The following is a 23,473-nucleotide window of genomic DNA, read 5'->3' on the forward strand; positions in this document are numbered from 1 at the left end:
ATTCTTTTCAGTCGGAATTCATATATGTTTCAATTAATCAACAATTTCCTTTTACTCACCCTAGATTCTAGAATAAAGTGTAAAGGAAAATTCGAGTAGACCGCACGTTACTAAAATCCTTGAAGTACTTGTGTATGAAACGTTTCCCTTTACTTTCTAAGATTTATCGCTTATCCTCTTATAATTTCATAAGTCCAAGTGATGACTGGCGCCCCGAATACACTCCTGTCTGATAAGTAAATAAGATGAGAAATGAAAGGGAAGACGGTGAAAATGTTAAAAATAAACGAAAAAGTTAATTAAATAATCATAGTAAGTTCAATTTCAATACTCTTTCAATGTAGATTATTTTTTGTCTATTTCCACGGAATTGTCGATGCGACGTAAAATACTTTTGTGTAATAATATTTTATGTTTATATGGTAACAACTTAAAAAAATGATAACTATGAAATTCAAGAAAATTCACGGATTGTTTTCTTAGCAAAGGGATAATATGAATGCTTAGTGTCAAAGTAGTTAATTGGTAGTGTTGTCTCCGACAACGTTTTATAATTCCCATCTTGCACAATGCGCCAACGTGATAATTGTACGGAACGAAAGGGGTTATGCTTATTTGTAAGAAGTAGCTTATTTATTTCAAGAGATTTTATACCATGTAGTTCAGGTTCCCACACAAAAATTTGTTTGTTTTATTTATTAAAACGTTGATGTTTTGAAAGATTATGCAATGCATTTTGCTTGCTTAAGAGTTTGTTGTTCATAATATTGCTTTAGTTATGAATAATCCTGAACTTTTTTAACGACCAGCCACAATTTTTATAAAATTAATTTTTTGATGTAAGGATTCAGGTAAAAGTAACGGGGTTAAACTTTGACCCCTAGTAGGCTTCCATTGCAAAGTATTGCATAAATCAGATATCAGAGGAATGCGATTTCTTCGCCGTTTGAAGATGATAGAATCACAATTAATTTTCACAGATACAACAATTTATTGATACAATTTTTATTTTTATGTAAAAAATAAACACCACGCAGACACCTGAGAAATTAAAAAATTAACCAAAATGAAACGCGAAAATAAATTTGATTCATAATTCAAAAAAATAAAATAGTAGAACGTGAATATAATAAATAAAATGTCGCATTACCACGAGGTAGTTCTAGAAAGTTGACCAATAACTCTCCTTGCCTTGTTCATTTCCTTTGAAAAAAAATGAACATCGCAAACCCGTTATAAGCGGAACTGTAAACAACATTCCGATTTCTAAGTTTGATGAGAGGAGTTATTTTCAAGCCAAAAATCTTTTTTTTTCATTCAGTAAGTTTATAGCTAAACAAACATTCACTGAGTTTGCTTGGAAATCAAAAACGGGTATTTTCGGTAAAAAATTTTTTCGATGCTTCAGAATATTACTGAGTAAGATGTCAAATTGCTATAAACGTTTGGAGAAATCCCATTGAAGTCTGGATTAGACTGGTAATTCATTATATTAAAGATTGTGTATACAAAACAAATGTATGCGCAATGAAAAGCGTCTCCGTTTTCATTGCTTTACAAATAAAAAAATTTATATTATTTAAAATTCAATTTGAAATCATTAAAGTATGTGGAAGCAACATATTGAAAATATACTTTCTTTTCAAAGATTGGTACACCGTGATGAATAACTTATGGCCGTGTATAATTCAACCAGTCAGAATGATTTACATATTCAATAAAACAAATGAGGTCTTCATTTCTATGACTCTGGATTGTCAGCGTTTTGTTCGTCAGGGTTTCCAGCTATGACATGGAATCGGATTGGTGATTTTTCGGCCTCGCCGCCCCCAGAAGCTGAAATAAGGAATTATAAATGAATAAAAAAAATCTCCGAATCTGCAAATTTAAAAATTAAATACTGTAAGTCTAGTTTAATTAATCTCTCTTACGCGGGTCACTACTGTGTTTTTCTATTTAAGAAATTTGAAAATCACGAGTATCCTTAAATCAGCCTGAACAAACACTCAATCGAATGGCGAACTTTCGGTCAGAGTAAAGAGCGAAACTGTATGCGCGTCCAACTACAATTTTGTTTCTCAACAAGTGTAGCACTTTGAAATATAAATTGATGGAATTGTTTTGAAACACTTGCAAAAAGGAAAAAAATATTTACAAGTGCTTCGCAGTAAATTTTTCAGTACCATTGCCAAATCATCCTCGTCCACGCTTCTCCCAAAGATGTGGAAACCAACATGCGCTCGAGCCATTTATAGATTGTACTTGGTCTGAGATTAGTATGAGGAAGTTGCAAATTCAGCGTTGTGCCCTTCAAATTACGATATCAGATTCTCGAGAGGCGATTGTATGTTACAAATGTAACTATTCCAAACCAACTCTTCACATTTATATATAAATGTCAATAGCTACGGTCAAGACGTTCTTGACATTTTATCTTGACTTTATAAATTGAAGGATTTTAATCTCAGAATATACGCTGATCTCCTAAAGATAACCGCACACCTAAAATGTCTATGCTCAAATCAAACGAGCTCTAAAGCATGCAGAATACGATGAAATACCGTTATTCCTTTACCGAAAGGTCGATCAATTCAGCGTTAGCGACGAGCGGTTTGTTACAAGATACGGACACGTTAATAATTGACCTCGTCATTTGAAACACTCCGCCATTTTGTTTATAATCCGTTAATACGCCATTTTCGCACCTTGACTTTCTCAACATGTAAAACTTACCAAGACCAATTATTAAACCGAATATTATGGCGACCAATAAAAGAATTAAGATGAGTCCCAAAATGAATGCGATGCATTTCTTCCTTGTTATTGGTTCATCGTCTGTTTCGTCGCCAAGATATTTCCAAATAAATTGCGGTGCCACACAATATGATGTACCCAGTCCTTCCAAAAGACTTCGTTTGTCTTCATCTCTAAAAAATGTTGTAATCGCAAATAACTCGATAATTATATCATATCTTCCATGAATAGCGTTATGGTTTTGTTGAAATAGATTTATGTTGTTTTGGCGTTGTAAAAGGCCACACCATTTACAAAAATTTTCAAAGAATCTTACTTATTCTCTCCCCATCCTTCTTCAGCAGGTGGACATTCATCTCCGTCGTGAGATCTCTGAGACTGTTAAAATAAAGAGTGTGTCACATTAAATGCATTGCTTTATTTGCGTATTAAATTCAATATTCAAAGACACTCAAAATCTATACAGTACTACTATAATTTGGATGCTTTGCATATATTCCTATGTTATGTAACCAAAGAATCACCCATAGAGTAATCGTGTATTACACATTAATATGCATATTATTGCCTAAAGAAAATGTTTATTTCCCGCGCCGATTTCTTTTTTTATTAACGTAATATTCAATAAAAAAATCGATATATATATAAATTTCGTCAACAATGAAATGAAAAAAAAAGTTTAGGAACGCTTCTGAATATTTCAATTCTTGTAGAATAAGTTGAAACAGACTGAAAAACCGTAATAACTAAGTTTGAATTGCTCAGAATTATTAGCAATTTTCAACCAAATGTGAGAATTTGACTTTCCAATATTGTACAATATTTTCATCTACTCCTGAAATAAGATATATATATGCATGTACATCCCAATATATAAATGTAGATTTCAAAGCGTTGTCACCAAGAATTCAGTCAAACAGAATAACAATGAGAGTGAAAAGGTTTGTGACTTGAAAAGTATAAACCAAATTATATGACTATGTTTTAATAGAAAAGCCGTGATAGTTACATTTTTTTTCGACAAGGTTGACTTGTATTTTCATATTTGGTACAAATTAATAAAACCGCTACAACAATATTTCATTCTGTTAAGATTATTTTTCTGTTATGTGAAAACAGCTGTCATTTTGTTATTTTAACCCTTCCAACAAACATCTGCCGTTTGTTATTTTATACTCACTGAATCTCCTACTTTCCCGGAATGTATTCTACTCCGCCGTTTTAAAGAATTAGCAGAATCTCTCCCATTTTTAACACCGTTTTTCGTTCCGTTTCTATGGCCTGTTTCTACATCATTTATAGAGTTCTTCGAATGCATTTTTGCAGAAAATTCAAAATAAATATCGTCTGTATCTTCGCCAGACGATGTTTTACTTTTGGTCATTTCAAATAGAAGTTTATTACCATACCCAAAGAGGATATAAGCTACGACTACATCTCTGTAAGAGCTTTATGCTGATTTGTAAACGGCTAAAAAAGCAATTTTAAACTGAAAATTCGTGATGTTTTACTGGTATTGTATTTGAATATAAAATATTTCTACCCTTTCTCATACAACATAACTTTCTTTTTGATATAGTTAATACAATGACGTCTTACTTTCTCTCCTAATCTTTATATTGAACCGGCATTTGAAATATGAAATGATAGCTTAATACACAGCTACAAAACATTTTGTTAATAAGTGATTATTGCTCGTATGAATTTAATTGAGAAAACGAGGAGTCACTTGAAACAAACTAACTCAAATGCGAAACACTGAAATATGGGTGGCTGGCGAAAAAAACAGCAGTATGATTGAACTGAACAATAGACACACAAGCATTACAATGAGCTGCTCTGAGCTAGAAAACTTTGATACATTCTGTCTTTGATGCTAGGAACCAACTGGTGTACCACTGCTCAAACAAACAGTCCTTTGTGTCTTAAGTGTCGTTTACTAAGCGACCACAATGGCAAACGGCACCCTGGAGTGGGTTTCAGAAAACAAGCAACGTCCAAAAACTACTTCTTGTACCCTGTTTGCGTCACTTGAGTACGCTCAGATACAATGGCATTTTGTACGTACATTTTTAAGGGCCTGAGTGATAATAAAGGGTATTAACCTTTCAGAAAGCTCATTTCAAGATTTAATTGTTTGCGACTTGTTTTGCCTAACAACAATGTGTGTTTGTTAAATTTCTTCTATTTAGAAAATTCCGTTAGAGGGCGTATGTATATACAAGCAACTATTTGGAAGTACTATAAGTGTTATAAAATAGGTACAACCAAATTATGCAACGAAAGTAAAATCGAAATCTTTAGTTTGTCTTTGAAGAACTATAAATTCCGCAGATCTCTTTAATTAACAAATATAGGATATGTGCACATCCTAGATAACACGTTGATAGCAATAGATTAAACTCTCTTAAACTGTACATTACAAGTACATTGAAAATTATTACTACCTACAGCCCGAACTGAATACATTGCTTGGAATTGAATTGGACGTAATCATTTTTTTAAGTGATTACTTAATTACTTAAAAACCTTGCGTGGAATACGTTTTATGCAAAATATTTTGCATTATCTGGATTACAAAAAACTTTGTCAAAAATATGTGCATAGCTTTTATATTTTATTTGAAGCTTACAAAAGTTATTCTTCTTATTGGGTAGCGTTACGCCCAATTGAAACAAATGAATATAAATATCTGATTATATTTAAATGTGTACCTGTAGCTGATTGAACTCATCTTCTTCATCAGATAATCTTGAATGTATCTGGAAGGTTATGAACAAATTTTAAACCGTTATCTGGTGATTACGTATCAAGAAATTGTATGGTATGGTATGGAATATCAGATTTTAAACAAAATCTGAAAAGAAGATATGAAGTTTTATTGCCTAAAAGAGTGGATGAAAGTGTTTACACAGATACTTAAAAATAGGTTTAATAATATATTCTAGAATTTTCAATACCCTTGAAAGGTGCATTCATAGCAAGTCACCATTTATTGCACTTTATATAGCTATATGATAGTAAGGCAATGAAGTTATTAAAGGTTTTAAAATATTGATTTTTTGGAATTGAAATTCTACAAATATTGCAATATATAGTAAAAATATAAATTTACTGTGATGGATGACTTTTCTCTTTTGCTGCTACCACCAAAACGAAATTTAGAACTTTTCTCTGCGCTGGACTTTTTCAAGGAAGGCGTACTGACATCAAGTTCATCGATGTCATCTTCTTGTGAATAATCCAATACTAATGGTTTAGTTTTATCTGTCGTGGCGAGAACATCGTCAATAGGTTCCCTTGATGTCGACTCTTTAGCTGACGACTTCATCCATCGAAATTTCAATGAACTCCATTTCTTGAAAGTGAATTATAAGAAACGATGTAAAGAACACTAGCACGAAAGAAGAAAGTATAACAAAAAACTCATTCATACGAACAGGCCAAACTCATTGACTCACTACTAATCGAGCTTTAGCGCAATGCTTACAAAATAATTGTAAAATATAATATAACAAACAATATACCGTATCTGTAAAGGACAAAACGATTTACCGATTTCGAATCCTCCGCTGCACTACTTGCTCTACTGCTGTCATTTTCTGGAAAAACCTTAAAAATGATGTTAAAAATGTATAGGTGCGGTTAGCGTTACAATATTACTAAAATCATTAGTGAGTTTGCAAAATCTGGAATTCATTATTTGAAGTATTTTCTTTATAAGTTTATATTTTTATAGCTACAAGCAGAATCTTATCAGTTGATGGTCAGTACGAGTAAAAATAGTTCTACTGTTTAACCGTTTGAGATATTTCTGTATACCCACCTAGCTTTTTTGTCACATATAAACATATATAGCCGAAGTATTGGACACGCATTGAATTTCTGCATTGTTTTGCTGAATTCTTGTCGTTGTTGGGGTGATTTAGGTTACTGGAAAAATCGCCCTTTTCGCAACTATTGGGCCAAATCATGACATGTCTACCCGAGATTAAGGCGATTATGTTTTGTACAAAATTTAAAATTTACCTTCTGCGAACGCATAGATGGTGAAATTTTGTTCATGGGAATATTTTCGACTCCTTTTCGTTGATCCTGGTCAAGAAATATGAAAAATGTAACAGTTTTCAACTCATACTATTATAACGATAATTTTATTCAGCAAATTTACGGTATTAATTTATTTCGGTACTTTGGTAAGTATTCATATTGTATTTATCCTGTCGTCGATGACGAAGTGATTACTAGACAGGTGTAGGATAGGATAGGATTTACATATTTATCCCGGGGGAGAGGAAAGCCGATAAGACGGCTTATCCATATGGCGAACCACGGCCTCTCGTCCGGTTACCATTCCAAGTCGGGTATAGGATTAGTTTTTACTGTATTGTTTGTTTTCGGAAGCATGGACTTGGTGGTGGAGGAAGCCGTAACCGACCAGCGGTTACGTGAACCACCCAACGATGGCGAGGAGTCCAGCAATCCTCTCGCACATAACCATCCCTTCGTGGGATTCGAACCTGCGAACCCACGCAGAGTAATTAGAGGTGCGGTGGCGAGCGTATTCCTAACGCTTAGCCCGTTGACCCCATCAACTTTATACTAATTCAGGCAAGGAACCAACCCGTTGAAAATTATGTAGCGTATCAACTACATATAAAAACACAAATGACTGTTGCTGTTCATTCTTACCTGTGGTGATTTACCACTTGTTGTAGCTGACTCTGTGTTTCGGCTTCGGCGCTGAAAAAAATAATCATATATATATATATTAATCACGACTACAATTGTATTATCTTATTTTGTAATAGTACAAAATAATAACAAGATATATATATTAAATAAACAAATATATATATTCAATATTTATCAAAATATGGTAATAGACCTGAAAAACATGAACGGAAATTACTTATTTTTCTCATATACAAGTTCAGATTGACAATCCATCCATTACCACTATATTTCTCTATACTTCTACTAATACTTTGCAACTTATCTCGTAAATGTTATGTAATGATATTGTGAGTACTTTCCTGTACATGAACTATGACGTAAGAAAGATACATTATGCAATACTGATATACAAAAAAATAATAAATTTATTAACAAAATGATACAAAACTACTCGACAATATATTTTTCATAATATATTATTCAAATGACATCAGCGATATTCTGAATAATGTGCATGAACAACTAAAACACGCAAAGGGAGCATAGGCGGTACAGATAACGGAAGTGGATGGAACAAAGCCTCTTCGTACAGCTTGTATCTTGTATGCAATTCTTTTAGCTTCTAGAAAAACTAGTCACATAAATATATCAATTTCTGTTTTCGGAAATTGATCTAATCTGCGTTACCAATAAAAATTACCGCCGAATAAAACAAATTGAATAAATCGAAAACTAAACAGGGATGTAAAAATATTGCATCTCGATTTATTCAGGAAAAACAAGCCTGCTGCAAAGGAATGAAGAATGAGAGAGTACTAATATCTGTAAAATATGAATTATCATGTGTAAATTTACATACATACATGTAATATATAAATATTCTCTACGAATTCGTGATGTCACTTACTTTTTGTCTATGTAATTTTCCCTATCTAACATTAACACCATATCAATCTAAGTAAATCACCCGCTAACTATGACAACAAATCTAACACATTTCACCAAAAAACTATGGTGCGCTGGTATTGTTTTTCTACTTTAAGCCACCTTGAAGAAACGGTGTAAAAGACTCGTCTTCACTGTCTCATTTCGACTTTCCACAGTCGGTATCTCATCTATGCTTTGCTCATCGCTGATGTGATCATCAACAATGTCGTCCGAAATCAATGCAGTTGCTACTGTTTCAGATTTCTCAGATTTTTTGAAAAATGACAAAAAACTTTTTGTTTTTCTTTCGGTAGTTTCTTGTTCTTGCTCATCATTATCGTCAGCATCCTCATCATCATTATTATTATCATCATGAGCATCAGTTGGGATTGTCATTTTCTTCTTTCGAGGTATTAATGAACTTATTAGGCCTTTAAATGCATCAGCCATTGTAGGTGCCGGTGCTGAAGAAATGTTGTCAGCACTTTGACTTCCACCTTCATTTGATATCACTGAATCAGCTCTTGGAAATCTCACCCCGACGCCTGGCACGTTAAGTTTTACACTCTGATGAAACAGATGTTAATATTTTTTTTATTTAGATATAAAATAATATGACATTTTTGAGAATTTGAAAGATGTTATCTAACCTTAGAACGCGAAAAACTGGGAAAATCGACCCTGCTTGATGATTTGCTTGAAATTGACAACTGAAAACAAATTTTTATTTTGTAATAAATGTAAGCGCGGATAACCTAACAAAATCGAATAAATTCTTGCCTTCTGATGTGGGGTTGATTCAACTTCTGCGGATGACAATGATAATTCTCTGGTAAACTTGAAACTTCTTTGACCAGCCATATTACTAGATCTTAAAAGGAAATCCGAAGTGCCAGGTAGCTGAGTTTTATGAATATCAGAAACAGATTCAGCAGAAAGATCTTGCACAAACTCGTCGACGTTATCAGTGTTTATTGATCGCAAGCTAGCTTCCGAGGGACTCAATAATTGTGGAGATTTATCATCTTCCAAATTGTGCAAATTGATTGAATCACGCTCGATGGAGACATCTAAAAGTTCGTCTTTGCTAATTTTAGGTGAAATATTTGCTGATTGTTCAACACAGAAGCTTTGGTGAGAAATTGATGAAATGCTATCACTTCTTACATCATTATCATGTGAATATGATTTATTTTGAACAAATTCTATCGCGTCACCTGGCACGGACAAAGAAATGTCTTTGCTTACTTCAGATTCTGGAATTATTTCCTTTTCATTGCGTGACGCTGTAGCTGAAACAGGAGATACCGTTGTCAACGTTTCTTCTTGCTGTGCTTCGTTTGTTATGTTTTCTTCTTTGCTGATAATGTCATCCAAAGAAGTTTGACTTATAACATAAGATGTGGGGATGTTCTGACTAGCTTCTTCAGTGTTGTCATTCTCTTTGTCAATGCAGGATGCTGCAGTGTTTGACGACTCAACTCCGGACAGCATCATCGGTGATTCTTCATTTCTATTATCTGAAGCAATAGCATTGAATTCGTCCAACACATCATTAAGTAAATGTTCATGCATGTCAGATTTGTTTGGAGATGGTAATTCTTCGTCATGTTTTACTGAAGACTGACTTAGAGATTCTTTTTCGTTAACAAAAATAACCTGTGTCTCATTTTGTTTCACTAGAGTGCTCTGGGACTGATCACAATCATTGGCGTCTTCTATTCCTTTTACATTTGAGTCTTCTTCCTCTTTAAAAGTTTGGTTTTCAACTCCTGTCAATGACAAATGTGAGTTTTCTCGAAGACTTTGCTCAACCCTGCTCTGGGACTGATAACATTCATTGTTATCTTCTATTTCCGTTACCTTCGAAGCTTCTTTTTCTTTAAAAGTTTGGTTCCTAACTCTTGGCAATGACGAATGGGAGCTTTCATGAGGACTTTGCTCAGCCCTTAGAATATTCGGTGTTTTATTGTCACTTTCTTCGCAACTTTTAAAATCACTGTACACTTCCATCGGCTGTGTCCTGCCATCTTGAACGTTTGGTAATAGGTGCACAGATTCATTTTTATTTTCCACAGATAAACATACACTTTCAGAGTCTATTTCATTAGCTTGTGTTGTTTCACATTGGCGATTTGCTTCAAAGTTTGAGGTAACATTATAAAGATTTTCCGATTGTTCCGATTGTTCCAGCTGATTATCCATATTGCCGAGGCATGGTTCTTTTTTGTCTTCTCCTTCTGGTGACGTTCGCTCTCCTCTCTTTTTGTGTGGGGGAACGAACATTGAAAATACGAATAAAAAATGCCACATTTTTAAAACATTGTCGCATTTAAAACAAAACCAAAATAATTGGGGGTTTTCAATCAATTATTAATTTGAAAAATCTAACAAATCATATATACCTGCAATGCCGGCGAAACTATAAATATTGAAGCATCCTTCAAGATTGAATCTCTCTCTGCAGAATCTTCTATAATTGCAGGAGTGCCGTATTCTGATATTTTTGAAATTGGGCTTCCTTTTCTTGCAGATTGGGGAGTACTTGAATATAAAACAAAAATAAAGAATATAAAACATCACATAATTTTCATTACATAATCGCAACCAAACTCAATGAAAAATGATAATAATGAGTGATTACTGAATTTTGATTTTAAAGTGCTTGTAGTGCATGGCACTTCAATTTCAAATTCTTCTTTTACAGAAAAAAATTGAAAAGTCAAACATAAATACAATGACGCCAAGTCAGTATGCAAAAAATATTATTTATAAAAGCAATGGTATTTTTCGCAATGTGTGGGTATAGAATACAGCCGCCCAAAATTTCTAAGCCTCTGTTCTGTAATTGATTCAACACTACTCTAGCTCAATTCAAAAAGTCACATTTACTTAGAATTGACTGACATTGCCATTACCTGTAATCTGAATTGATGTGACGTCTTGATGGTCGAGGAGTGTCACTTTTTAGCATGGAACTTGGGGTCACCGAATTCCCATTAAAGTTTTTATGTTCTATTCTGACACTTCGGGGAGATTTTGACGTGGAAGAATTAGTAGTATGTGACGCATTGGCGTGTCGTTGCTCTGTGTTTCGAGCTTTATCAGCCGCACTTTCTTCTCGAGCCTCTCGTTCTTTTTCCAATCTTTCATGCCATTCTTCACGTTCTTTTTTAAGCTAGTAAGTGAGATATTCCGATTAGTTTAAAACGCTAACTTAATTGTAACCCAATGCATTTTAGTTTATCTGAAATAAAACTTTGTCCTGTTCCGAGTAAAATATTGTTATGTAATATATATGTTAAAACGACATGGGTGAAAATATTAAATGATTAATTCATATTTCATCTCACGGCATCTTCCCGCTTCTTTTTATCTTCCATTGCTCTCCTTATTGCAGAATCCGAATCGCGTATTTTGCTGTTCATTTCTTCTATTTGTTTTTCAAGATTGGTTACACGTTCATCAATGATCTACGCATAAGTATTGTTTACTTTTAAAATCATTTCATTTGAAATATACGGTTATTTTTATGAACCTTTTCAGTACCTGTTGTCATTGTGATCATTTGCAGAGTATGATTATGTATTTTAGATTTTAGTATACTGGATACTTTTATCATACATATTGATAATGTATGCTCATTGTTACATTTATTTACAAGTATTCGTACGTAAGAATGTTGCGTTTATAGCGGCAATGAATAAATGATTCTCAAAAAGATGTCATATTTTGTAACATAGACTTTGTTCATGGGCATTCAAAGGAGCAAGTGAACAAGATTTTGGATAAACCTACTTTTCCATTTTCTTCTTTCATGTGTTCCGCACTGTCTTGCAGTTGTTCTTCTAATTTTGTTTTCAATGCTACCATCTGTTTTTCAAGCGCGGACTAAAATGAGATTTGCGTTACATTGATGATTGAATGTATTTAATTTAACTTTGCACAGTTAGTTGTTGGTATGAGTATATTCATAGTAAGTAAGTATTTGTGGGATCTCGTGCGATTGATTAGAAAATATTGAGACGTAAGTAAGATGGCCGGCCAGTTAGTGAACTTCTGCAACTGCCGGGTGATTCAAGTTTGTAACAAAACGTTGATGTAGATACACATCGTTTTAATAATAAAACATATTTATTATACATTGCGAAACTGATGATTCAAGATTAATTTATCACTCAAGCTAGCTACTCTCGTCTAGTTGACTGTAGGATGGCAGCCTATCTTGAATGAGGTTGGTGGTGAAAATAACAAACGCCTACATATGTGATTGCAACTTAGATCATTATAAAAGAATCTGATGTAATGTATATAGGTAATTTGGATAGTTCTTTAGTAGGGTATGGCAATACCTACATTAACTAAAAATTGTGAAATAAATCGCACCTTGAATTCCATTTCACGTTGTGCTTGTTCCTCTAGTTCAGCTTGTTGTTGTTCAAGCAAATACTGTTGGTGGTGATCTTGGGCGTCTTGATATGAAACGCTGGGTTCGTAAAAAACTGAATCCCCCGATATCCCAACGCTGGACGGTTCCTGTAATTAAAATAATATAACCAGAGGATGTATTTGTAATTTTTATTTTATATAACTAAGCCAGTATCATTAATTTTTCCATATGGTGCACGCCAGCAATTTTTGTTTAATTAGAGTTGCATTTGATAGAAAGCATGTTCAAATGGAAATACTTTTGGCTGTTGTCTGATGCTATTCCTATCTGTGTGAGTAACTTCTCATCACTAAAACTAATACAGAAATAGAACAAGTACAAATATATGCCACTTACGCAACGAAATTCGCATAATTTATGACTTACTTAACTTATTTATTTACTTCATTCAATAAATAAAGAAATATGATTTGTCTAAAATCAATAGAATTACTATAGTAATAATAAAGACATTTTTACAAATATCTGTTTTCGCTAGTTCATTGCAATGTTTATTGAAACACAGGTTTCTTCACAATTATTACGGGTCATTTACCTGTACGTGTGAATCTGCCATATATCTCGACGGTGCCACAGCAGCAGCCGTCCCGTTGTTAGGATCCCCGATGATAAAGAGAGGTGAGCGAGGCATTTCTTCAGAGCCATACTTCGAACTTGCAGTATCAGACAAAACTTGCTATAATTTCCAAACATATATTTAGCCAATTTGATATTTTTGACATATTTTTTAAGCAATTCTTCTTGTGATATATAATTACCAGATTTTGATTTTTGCAAGCACGATAAATGATAAACAAGATTTTTAATTTGTCTTGATTTCATCAAAATATAGAATAATATCTCATATATCAGGTTCCTCAAAAAATAAAAATAAAAAAAGGTCATTTGGACTATATTCTATGGATTCCGTTTGTTCGGGGTCATCTTTTATTATATGAAATGTAATATGTAATTAGTCTTACCCTAGTATTAATATTTTGGCGTTCCGCTTCGCTGCGCAATAATTTTTCATCAGTTTCGCTCAATTTCTCATTGAGTTCAGAAATCTGTTGTTCTATATTCCCGATTTTTTCATTTGTTTCGGATTCAAGTTCAGGCGAATCTGTTTGTCGTTGAAGTTCAGCTCCTAACTTATGGCGGAGCAAAGAAAGTTCGGCTTCCATCTATAAATGCAAATTTAGTCATTAGTAAATCGAAGATAGAGACAGGTAGAGCTGTTTTTTTTAGTTTAGCTTAGTTGACATCAACAGGACTCACAAAAACATCACAAAATATATCACTTTTTGTGTTTTGATTTTGCTGTCATAATTTAAACAGCTAAACTGGATGAAAATTTATTAAATACCCGAGCAACATATACCAAAATAAAATATGTTAATAATTTACTTAAAACAACGCTATTTAACTGTTGAAAGTGACTGAAAAAATTTGAGAAAATACGATATCTTTGGCAATGCACCTGCAACATCTCATTACGACATCATTTACTCATTACGAGACAACATGGACAAATAATTAAACGTGTTGAGATCTTTCGCGCAAAATGGGTTTCTGAGGTTGATATTTGGAATACTATTCAAAACTACTCATTCGTCTAACATAAAAATTACGACATGAAAATCAATTTAAAAAAACATCACTGTTTCAAAATTATTGAAGCCAATGATTAAATAATACTTCTTTTTGTTCTTCTTGTAATTGTATTATTGTATCTTCATTTTTCTTACGTTCATCAGCAAGTTTCATCTGCTCTTCGTAGTACATCTGTCAAAATATAATCGAATTCTTCAAAATTGTTATGTAATTATATGAAGAGTATTTACCCCAGTATAGTTATCCCTCAATCTGCTGTATGAATTTTACAACAAATCGAATTTTCAAAAAAATGACCAGATACCATTGTATCTGAGAATATTTCTTTACATTGACATTTACCGGTATTTATTTTTTCATCAACTGTAATAATAACAGCATCTTTTAAAAATTACATGAAATATAACTATCACTTCACCAGCAAATTTTATAAATGACCTAAATTTGACTCTAATATAAAAAAAGTGATTAGTAATCTATCTTTACATGTATGTGTAGGTAAGCATAGTATATCTCAAAATTGGTAGTTTATATATTAGAAGACTATACCACTACCATGTCATAACAAAGCAAAATGAGCAAACTACAAGTTACCACCAAATGAAATAAAGTAACCAGATAATTGGACCCTCAAGTTTCTAGATTGACATTCATTGACTATAATAGTCCTTTAAAATGGAAAATGCTATTGTTTCACTAGATCTATAATAATGTCCACATGGCACCAATTTGAAAAGCCGTTTTTCAAATGGTCTTTGACGTAAATTGCTATTGTGCTACCACACTCGAGTGTCGTTACGAAAGACCTTGGCATTTTGTGCCTCTTTTCTGACTACTTCGTCAAAATCTTCAGCCATCGGTTCATGTTGACTAACACAAGAAACGACAATTGTCGTATTTTCATGTTGTTCAGTGTATGATTCAAAACTATTGATGCTTGTACTTCGAGAAAGTGGATTAGCGGACAACTCTCTCTTCTCGACATCGAACTTAGGTATTGATTCAGTAATCAACAAAAATGGTTCATCAGCATTTAGAGAAATTTTCGACTCACGAATGTCTTTGTTATTAATGTCTTCGTTTTGTTCAAATAAATTTTGCCTTTCCGTTTGTAATATGTCTTCAAAGACTGGGTTAATATGACTACCGTCAGAAATACGTGATTCTTTCGATTCTGGTCGAGGTATATTTGTTGGCGAGGATTTATTCATCAATGGTGAATAATCATTGTTCAAGTTATCGCCATCTTGCGATTGATCATTTGGAGTTTTTACACAAATGTTGTCATCTGGCGTGATATTTTTTTCATCCTCTTCCCGGTTTCTCGCTTCCTGCTTTTCAATAGTTACGCTATCCGCATTTTCACTTTGACCTTCTTTTGATTCTGTGCTTTTACCTATTTGGTCTTTCTCTTTGTATAAATGTAATTTTGTGCCAACCCTTTGCAAAGCTTTTGTTAATTTCCAAATAGCACTGCGAGATTTTTCGGGTTGTAGAACAGGTGGTGTAATTTTTGAAGAAGTTCTCATATTGTGTTCAATTGGTTCTGTATCTTTTAAATTGGTCATAGAAATAATTGCTTCGACTTTTTCGTCGTCAGTGTTTCCAGTAATAGGAATAGTAATTGTAGGATTGTTCTGTAAAAAATATATATTCAGATATGCGAATTTTGTCAGTTAGATATCATCTCGAACGTTTTGTTCCAATTGGCGACTTCAAATATTATATGCTTGACGCATATTTCGAAACACAAACGATTATTTTTACAAAGTTTTACTTAACAGATTCATCCGAGTCCGGCAAAGGTATGAAATCGACAATTGTCTTGCTGAACCCTGATAGAAATATATTTCAGTAACGTTTAACTGACTAAAGTTAGACTTACTGAGACAAACAAAAACATACTATTCCAATAAAAGTTTTTACAGGAATAAACAAATAATGACTATGATTATACCATGTCGATTACGGATGTTTAAATCAATATATTAAGGAGATTTTTAAATACGTTTGTCTGAAAAAAATTGAATTTGATTACACAAAATGTTACCTAAACACGTTTGTGTTATTGTGCGGCATTATTTTGTATTACTCATAATAGTGATCTTCACTCTTGCATTATCAGCTGTGCATTATACGCGTATATGAATCGATATCGAAGAAGTATGGATAGTTAGCCCCACTTAAACTTGACTGTAATTTCAATTTTTGAGATCGCTCATATCAAATGATGCAAACGAAGCGATTTTTTGTGCTTGTTGAAGCTAAAATGAACTCACTTCATTACTTTCCACCTTCCTTTCAACGCCATCGTCTTGGGACTCGTAATCTTTGCTAATTACGCTTGGCGATGTCATTCTCTGCTCAGCGAAAGAGACCTTCTTTGCATCGAATTGTTTTTCTTGTTCTTGGAACGTAAAGCTTTCTGATTGTGGCAGATCCGATGGTGACTGTATATTGTCTTGCGTCTGCAAATCATCAGGCGGTGGATCAGGCGTGCTGTGATGTCGTAAACCCTCAAATGCAATAGGAGGAAGCCGGCGTTGCCGTTTTTGATCTCCGACCTCACCTCTTTCGCTTCTTCTACTTTTTAGAGAAGATCTTCTTGAAGATTCTGGGGATGTTTGTTGGGTCGGTGACCGAATCGGCGACTTACGCTCATAATTATTAGTTTCTTCATGGTTTATTTCAGGAAATGCATATTTTCCTTTTGGGCTTGAGTGATTACGACGGTCTGAGCAAGACGAAGTCAAAGGCTTGCCGGTAGGTGATATGTTTTCTTCCGTGTCATTGCGACTCGGCTGACGAGAAACTTGCTGCTGCTGCGTTGAAGGTCGTCGTTGGATAGCCGAAGAAGAAACAACGTTGGAAGCCCAGCGATCTCTACTTCCGGGATATGGAGCCGTTCGCGAGGAGTTGAGTCGACTAACACTAGAATCTTCAAATACACTGTCGTTTTCGTCGTCTATACCACGTGATCGACGTGAGCCTGATCGCGTCAACGTTATTCTATTCATATTATTATTCCCTGGTGTTGACCCAGAATGTGAAGCGGTTCCACCACGTCTTGGAGTGCGCTAAATTCAGGGGAATAAGTTTTTTTTAATATATATTTGCAATTCTCATATCCATATTAACGTATTTATCCACCACCGCTACCACCACAAGTATTCTATTTACCAAAGAAGTTTCAGTAGCACTGGCTACAGGACTGTCAGCTCCAATAAATTCTGCATGAACAACATGTTTTGGTGACTTTGCCGGTGGACCCTCAACCATTCCGTCTTCGACAGATTTGCTGATATTGTAGGATGACATACCACTCGGAGTATCTAAGTCCTTTGCATTATTATGTACAATAGATATATATATTAGTAAAAAACATAACTGGTTAACAATCCAGTTAACGTTAATGAATTTACAGTACATTTATGTTGTCTAAAATTCACCTTCAAACCGTAATCCGGTTTATCATATGCATAATTCTTCATTTCCCAAGGTGCCGGTTGTCTGTAAGCTTGTTTAGTTCGGTGATATTGTCTTGCTGGGTCCTGTGCAACAAATGTCTGTAAAATGATTTTAAGGTGAAATATTCTTTAATCTGTATTATATGATTAGTCCTTCATATTAAACCACTAACCTTATCATGCATAGGCATATTTTGATGCGGATGATTTTGAAGCGTAGGGTATTGTGGTGGGGGTTGTTGGGGCATCGGATAATCCGGAACATATCCGTAATTTGAGTATTCACCAGGAACTTCGTGGTAGGGTTCTCTTCTGTCCCAATATGCATCTGGATTTCTATACAATCCATGTGCCTGAGGTTGCTGAAAATAAATGTAGCCTACATGAAAAATCATGAAGTTATGCGCACAAATATTTCTTACAAAATAATGAAATAACATCTAAATGAAACTAAGCTTCTTAAATTGCAAAATTCACAAAATGTATCTTGAACGGAATCAGTCAATATTAATTATGTATTTCATGAAATGCGCGTATTTCAATAGTGATAAAATGAGTCGATAGAAAATGAAATCTGTTGAAAATCGGGAGCGGATCGCAAACCCAGCTATTTGTATAGTGAGTGATGTGACGTATATATTTGATGTGAATGAATAAAAAGCGCATTCATCTTTAAAGATAAAAACGCAGCAGTGAGTGTTCTAGAACCTGGCCACGAGATAGGGATTCTGTTTCATATGCACTTCTGCCTCTTCCGGGATAGGAGTTATAAACATTTTGTCTTGGCCATCCCCGATTGGCGCCATTTTGATACAGGCTGTTTGGGAACGCTTCGTACCCGCCATAAGCATGACGGGACCAACGATCATTAGCAGGAGGCTGGCGATGTCGGGAAGAGTTCCGATAGTAAGGTTGTTGCTGAAATTTGAGTTATGTCCAGTTATTAGTAATGAGTTAGATTCGACTGGAAATAAAATTTTAAATGCATTTGGTCACCATTTCACCATCACTACCTTTGATCTACCACCGTTCCACGAGGGAAGAGCAAGAGTGTGACACGAAGGCCAAAAGATCGATCTTAGAAAAAGAGAGTCATGCGTATGATTTGAACAAAATCGGCTTTATATTTGGCTATTGTTTCTTGTCTGTGAAATTTTCATTTTATATAATATATTATAATTTTATAAATATCATAACGGGTTTTTTGTCTTGAGTTTATTTCCTCAGCCTTTCCGGAAAGGAATTGAACAGATCGACTAGATTAGTCCCTAGTACTGATTTGTACACTGTTGAGCTTCTCGCTTGTCAAATTTTATGCTGAACGTTTTTGTTCGTTGAACGTTTTTGTTTGTGAAATTTACTTTGTACCATCTATTTGTCTGGAAGTGTTGAATTAAATTGTTGAGTCAAGTTTTGAGTATGGTATCCGGTAACCTGCGAAATCGGACGCGAATGTAAACCGGCACGAATAGGCGCACAGTCCTTAGCTCTTCAGTGGTCGATGGCAGGTATTTTTCCGTACTTGGTGATCAATTTAGGTCCGGAGTCCTTATTTCGACCAAGCTTATATTAAATAAATAAATGAATATAGGATAGAAGTTGAAATGAGAAAAAACAGAAAGGAAATATTATTGGACTAAAAAGTATTCTGACGATGTAGAAATAGTTTGCTATGATACAAATGTTGATAACATTTGCTGAAGTTGGAAAAATATTTTTCCAAGGGAGACTCTAAACTTAGATTCAAGACTCTACGATAATCTGCCTCTCTCACATCTCGTGATACACGTCTACTAGGATGTCGTCTGTGTTCGTCAGTCTCGGGATAATTTGGTTCATCACTATATTTATTGCGTTTCTGATAATCGTCAGCCTTTTTCCATCGATCGTAAAAGAAATTATGAAGATCCTTGATAGTAAGGGATTATTTGTACATTAGCAATTAGTTGATACCACTGCAGATTCAAAAATCAATCGACGGTATCTCAACTACCTCTTGCATCTTTTGTCTCGATTCAGCTCTTGAACGAGCTCTTGATTCCGCGTCGTTTGAATAAATTTCTTCTTCGATTGTAGATGTCTTTCAAATTTTAAACAAGTTGAGGAAATCAAATTAAATTTCTATATTTCAAATAAGGCATACGTTTCGATGAATTCTCTAATTACCCTCGAAATTTTCTCAAATTAGCATCGAACATTACAGTAACGCAAAATATTATGTATCATACAATATACATTATGAATACTTACGTCATAGCCAGGTGTTCTTCTACGTGCTCTCGACATTTTTTGCCATTTCCAGTGAAGGGAAGTCAAGTGCTAAAATATACATATCAACATAAAATATATAAACTACGTGGAAGTAAAACATAGAAAATGATTATATAGAATCTTTTCTGTTATGAATTCGCATTCACCAATGAAATACATTAATAAAAGCTGTTGCATCTTGCAATGACAGCACAAGTTTCGGGGCACAAGATTGCGACTTGTAAAATGTTTGCAGGATATTTCATCAAAATGATATGTGAATGCCTTAAAGTAAATCTATTGTTACGCTTTGAGTACATTGTAAAAAATCGTATATACTTCAAATAATATAATATCGATGTCAATCTCACCCTTTCATTTCTTTCCATGACAAACAAATCTAAATTTCCTCTGACTTTTCTCCAGCGATATTTAGAATCAGAATGTGAGTACATTCCACCAAACTGTTGAACGAATATCGGTTGTTAAAGATTTAGATATAAATTGGCCAATATTGAATTGTTTGAAGCAAATGTATGGGCTGTTAGTTGAAAAACTTGTTCAAAATATTTTAGTGTTTGAGAGTTGAATTTAAAGTTTGAATTTATACGAATTTAAAATAAAACACAATTCGTTAATACCAGAAAACTTCAAACATCAATATCACATATGTGCTCTGTTGAGAAAAAAAAATTATAAAATATTATAATTTCTAACATTTAATTTTTCTTAAAATACGAATCAGATATAAAACGTGATGCCATAGCAAAGTTTTTTCATATTTTTATGTTACTCACCGATGAGTCTCCATTTTCCGGAGTCTGTCTTGGACTCTGAACAAAGAGACAACAGCATAAAAATTATTTTATTCATGAAACTCCCATAGGTACACCACGATTCGACGACGTGTCATTAATTTGGAGTTGGTGTATCTGAATATGTGTTTTAGTTTTAGGCCAACGATGAATTCCTTGACTTACCATTGCGAATCTTGGAGAATAATCGTAATTTCTTTCCCGGGGATCTTCGTACAGACCACCGTGATAATTCGAATATTTTGGGTATTTCTAAATAGAAAAATGAATTCTGATTTTAGATTTAGGAAAAGGTCGTGCAAAAACTCAATTCGTCACCGATATTTTACTTTAAATCTCATATTTATTATAGACAAACTTGAAAGTTTCATAAAAGTTTGGTTTCAAGAAATGATAACAAATACCCAGAAAAAAACATTCGCATCAAAGCTATTGCGATTTCTTTATAAAACAACTCACATTAGTAGCTACTGTACTTTCTGGGTCGCGTCGGTTTTCATTTGGTTCAAATGCTACTCCAGGAAGACGGGAATCTCGGTGTTCTGGATGTCTTGACCGCAGATGAGGAGGAGAAGATGATTCATAAATATTTCTACGCCGGCCATTTTGCCCTCCGTGAATATCCGGAATGTACTCGCCAGAATTACCGTTTGGCATGTTTTTACTAGCTACTCGAAAACTTCAGAAATCTCTTCATCATCTACAAGACAGTTTATTCTTTTCAGTTTTAGAGCTGTTATAATTGTAGTTATGATTATTGATTATAACCTCCCGCGCATCTGGAATTTATGAACAAAGTAATATTATATCATGAAATTTTCTAAATCTTATATCAAGCTTGTTCCAAATTGCGATACCAACGTCATTATTTAATTCAACTTGGATATACGACCCCCAAACACGAACTCAGAATTTATTTTATTACAAGTCAGAATTAAAACAAAATGACAAATTATCCCAATCAATCAAGCAATATTAATACTTGTTGAAATGATAGTATGCACCTATTTCATACAACCCTATTCTGATTGTAACAAAACAGCATCTCATCTACGACTAAAATTTCTAAATAAAGACATTTAAATCTTGTTCTGCTATATAGTATCCGTATAGATTTTAGTCCTTCACACCGAGTGACGTTCTGGTATTTACCTACCGCGAAAACATGTTTACAACATTAATACAAAATTTATTGGATTTTTTCTCTCTCGTTTTTAAAAAATATTACACTTTTTATTTAGGTAACTTTAAATTGAACCTCTTATTTTGCAACCAGCGTGAATAAAATAAAATTAGAAAACAGGGAAAACAAAGCGATTTTATTGAAATAATTCTTTCGAAAAGTTTTAAAATGGCATCGAACCATCATTTTTTCATACTTGAATATGTCATCAACAAACGCGAATTATACGCGGCCCGTGACTGAACCAAGAGCCTAAATGAGTGTATTGTATAAAATTAGTTGGTTAGTTTTTCGTCCTTTTTAAAGCAGCTATTCCTTATATTATTTTATAAGAGCTTTCAGAATAAACTTTTTCATATATGAATCCGTGATAAATTCAATCCTATACGTCAATTTGTATATTCACTAAGCATGGTACGATTGTAAAAGTTTGAATTACATTCCCATTGTGTCGGATTAGGGAAGAAAAAATACTTCAAGAATTACTTATCCATTAAAGTGTTATTCTATTACTTGAAAAGCGATTTGAAACTGGCTACCAATCCGTCTCAGCTAATTTAATTTGAAGTGAAGTATACTTGAGACAAATAAAAATCGAACCCCCACTGTCGACATAATCACAACGACCCCGAAAAGTGAAAATTTTCTCATAGACTTTGTGGGCATGGCTATGAGTCAAATTGTTGTTTTATTATTTTGAATTGAAGTATCAATTTGGAATCAACAGTCCTTATAACGACATTGATACAGTGAATGTAATTTTGGCCCTTTGTTTTCAACCACTTTTGACTTCCTGTTAGGCGCCACAAAATATGTGATTCATTTTTTATGGCTAATTTCAGCCAATGACACTAAGGAGCATGGCATTTAAGTGTTGCCACAAGTTGTTAAGAAACAATTAACATTTTAACTAACGAGATAATGACGCCATTTTGTATCCGATTTTTTGTTGAGCAAAAAAAAATGACATAGCTTCCAAAATGTCCAATTTCAGTATTAAAATTGCAATCAAAGATGCCAAATTGTTAAATTATAATTAAAACATTTACTGTATTGGTATACGTAAATAGTACTATCACTTTCTCTTTTAAAATTACGAGCAAAGAATTATCGATTGCTGGACATATTCTGCTTTTGTGCATGATGCTATGCAAAGGAAGGATAAATAAAAAATTAACGAGTACATAAACGCTCAAATAAGAGAATTTACAAAAAGATAATATAGACGTTAACCAAAAATGTTTGCTTTACCGTTACAATTGATATACCTTAGTCATACGTCAATGAAATATGTTCAATATGTTTTATTGAACTCAAAAGAAATTTTGGGTCAAAAATTAATTGTTGTTAAAAAACT

At 33.7% G+C, this 23,473-nt stretch overlaps 3 protein-coding genes across 6 annotated transcripts; all 3 read right to left on the reverse strand.

Moving 5' to 3' along the window:
* Positions 1-964: 964 nt before the first annotated feature.
* On the reverse strand, positions 965-21,708 carry LOC120330420 (uncharacterized). Of its 4 annotated transcripts, none has more exons than XM_078118659.1 (26): positions 21,393-21,708; positions 21,099-21,185; positions 20,916-20,951; positions 20,490-20,582; positions 20,119-20,187; positions 19,862-19,948; positions 19,643-19,777; positions 18,577-18,786; positions 18,042-18,230; positions 17,851-17,952; positions 14,486-14,572; positions 13,771-13,971; positions 13,344-13,484; positions 12,745-12,894; positions 12,157-12,249; positions 11,712-11,831; positions 11,277-11,536; positions 10,764-10,902; positions 7,447-7,497; positions 6,784-6,849; positions 6,310-6,366; positions 5,870-6,112; positions 5,469-5,516; positions 3,071-3,132; positions 2,734-2,927; positions 965-1,836 (listed from the first exon to the last, which is right to left on the reverse strand). In XM_078118659.1, the coding sequence occupies exons 1-26, from the start codon at positions 21,588-21,590 to the stop codon at positions 1,742-1,744; spliced, it is 3,213 nt and encodes a 1,070-aa protein (XP_077974785.1). In that variant the 5' UTR covers positions 21,591-21,708; the 3' UTR covers positions 965-1,741. The 4 variants fall into 4 exon arrangements, with proteins under 4 accessions (XP_077974785.1, XP_077974784.1, XP_077974786.1 ...); XM_078118658.1 differs by having other exon boundaries at positions 966-1,836; positions 17,851-17,967; XM_078118660.1 differs by lacking the exons at positions 19,643-19,777; positions 19,862-19,948 and having other exon boundaries at positions 968-1,836; positions 17,851-17,967.
* LOC144430648 (uncharacterized) lies at positions 8,796-10,732 on the reverse strand. Its single transcript, XM_078118663.1, has 2 exons — positions 9,009-10,732; positions 8,796-8,925 (listed from the first exon to the last, which is right to left on the reverse strand). The coding sequence occupies exon 1, from the start codon at positions 10,669-10,671 to the stop codon at positions 9,010-9,012; it is 1,662 nt and encodes a 553-aa protein (XP_077974789.1). The 5' UTR covers positions 10,672-10,732; the 3' UTR covers positions 8,796-8,925; position 9,009.
* On the reverse strand, positions 14,586-17,815 carry LOC144430647 (uncharacterized). Its single transcript, XM_078118662.1, has 3 exons — positions 17,582-17,815; positions 16,681-17,478; positions 14,586-16,038 (listed from the first exon to the last, which is right to left on the reverse strand). The coding sequence occupies exons 1-3, from the start codon at positions 17,717-17,719 to the stop codon at positions 15,178-15,180; spliced, it is 1,797 nt and encodes a 598-aa protein (XP_077974788.1). The 5' UTR covers positions 17,720-17,815; the 3' UTR covers positions 14,586-15,177.
* Positions 21,709-23,473: the final 1,765 nt, after the last annotated feature.

Source organism: Styela clava, chromosome 12, assembly GCF_964204865.1.
Source record: "Styela clava chromosome 12, kaStyClav1.hap1.2, whole genome shotgun sequence".
In the NCBI taxonomy this organism is placed as follows: domain Eukaryota; kingdom Metazoa; phylum Chordata; class Ascidiacea; order Stolidobranchia; family Styelidae; genus Styela; species Styela clava.

What these genes read in the sequence shown, in the direction of transcription:
- LOC144430647 (XM_078118662.1), bottom strand. Translation starts at nt 17,719, where the DNA reads ATGTCATCCTACAATATCAGCAAATCTGTCGAAGACGGAATGGTTGAG. An exon ending in GTGCTACTGAAACTTCTTTG is followed by an intron (nt 17,479 to 17,581) that starts GTAAATAGAATA and finishes CCCTGAATTTAG; the next exon opens with CGCACTCCAAGACGTGGTGG. An exon ending in GGAAGGTGGAAAGTAATGAA is followed by an intron (nt 16,039 to 16,680) that starts GTGAGTTCATTT and finishes TATTTTTTACAG; the next exon opens with AACAATCCTACAATTACTAT.
- LOC144430648 (XM_078118663.1), bottom strand. Translation starts at nt 10,671, where the DNA reads ATGTGGCATTTTTTATTCGTATTTTCAATGTTCGTTCCCCCACACAAA.
- LOC120330420 (XM_078118658.1), bottom strand. Translation starts at nt 21,590, where the DNA reads ATGCCAAACGGTAATTCTGGCGAGTACATTCCGGATATTCACGGAGGG. An exon ending in TACAAGAAGAACAAAAAGAA is followed by an intron (nt 13,972 to 14,485) that starts GTATTATTTAAT and finishes TTGCATTTATAG; the next exon opens with ATGGAAGCCGAACTTTCTTT. An exon ending in GAGAAAAGTCATCCATCACA is followed by an intron (nt 5,517 to 5,869) that starts GTAAATTTATAT and finishes ATAACCTTCCAG; the next exon opens with ATACATTCAAGATTATCTGA.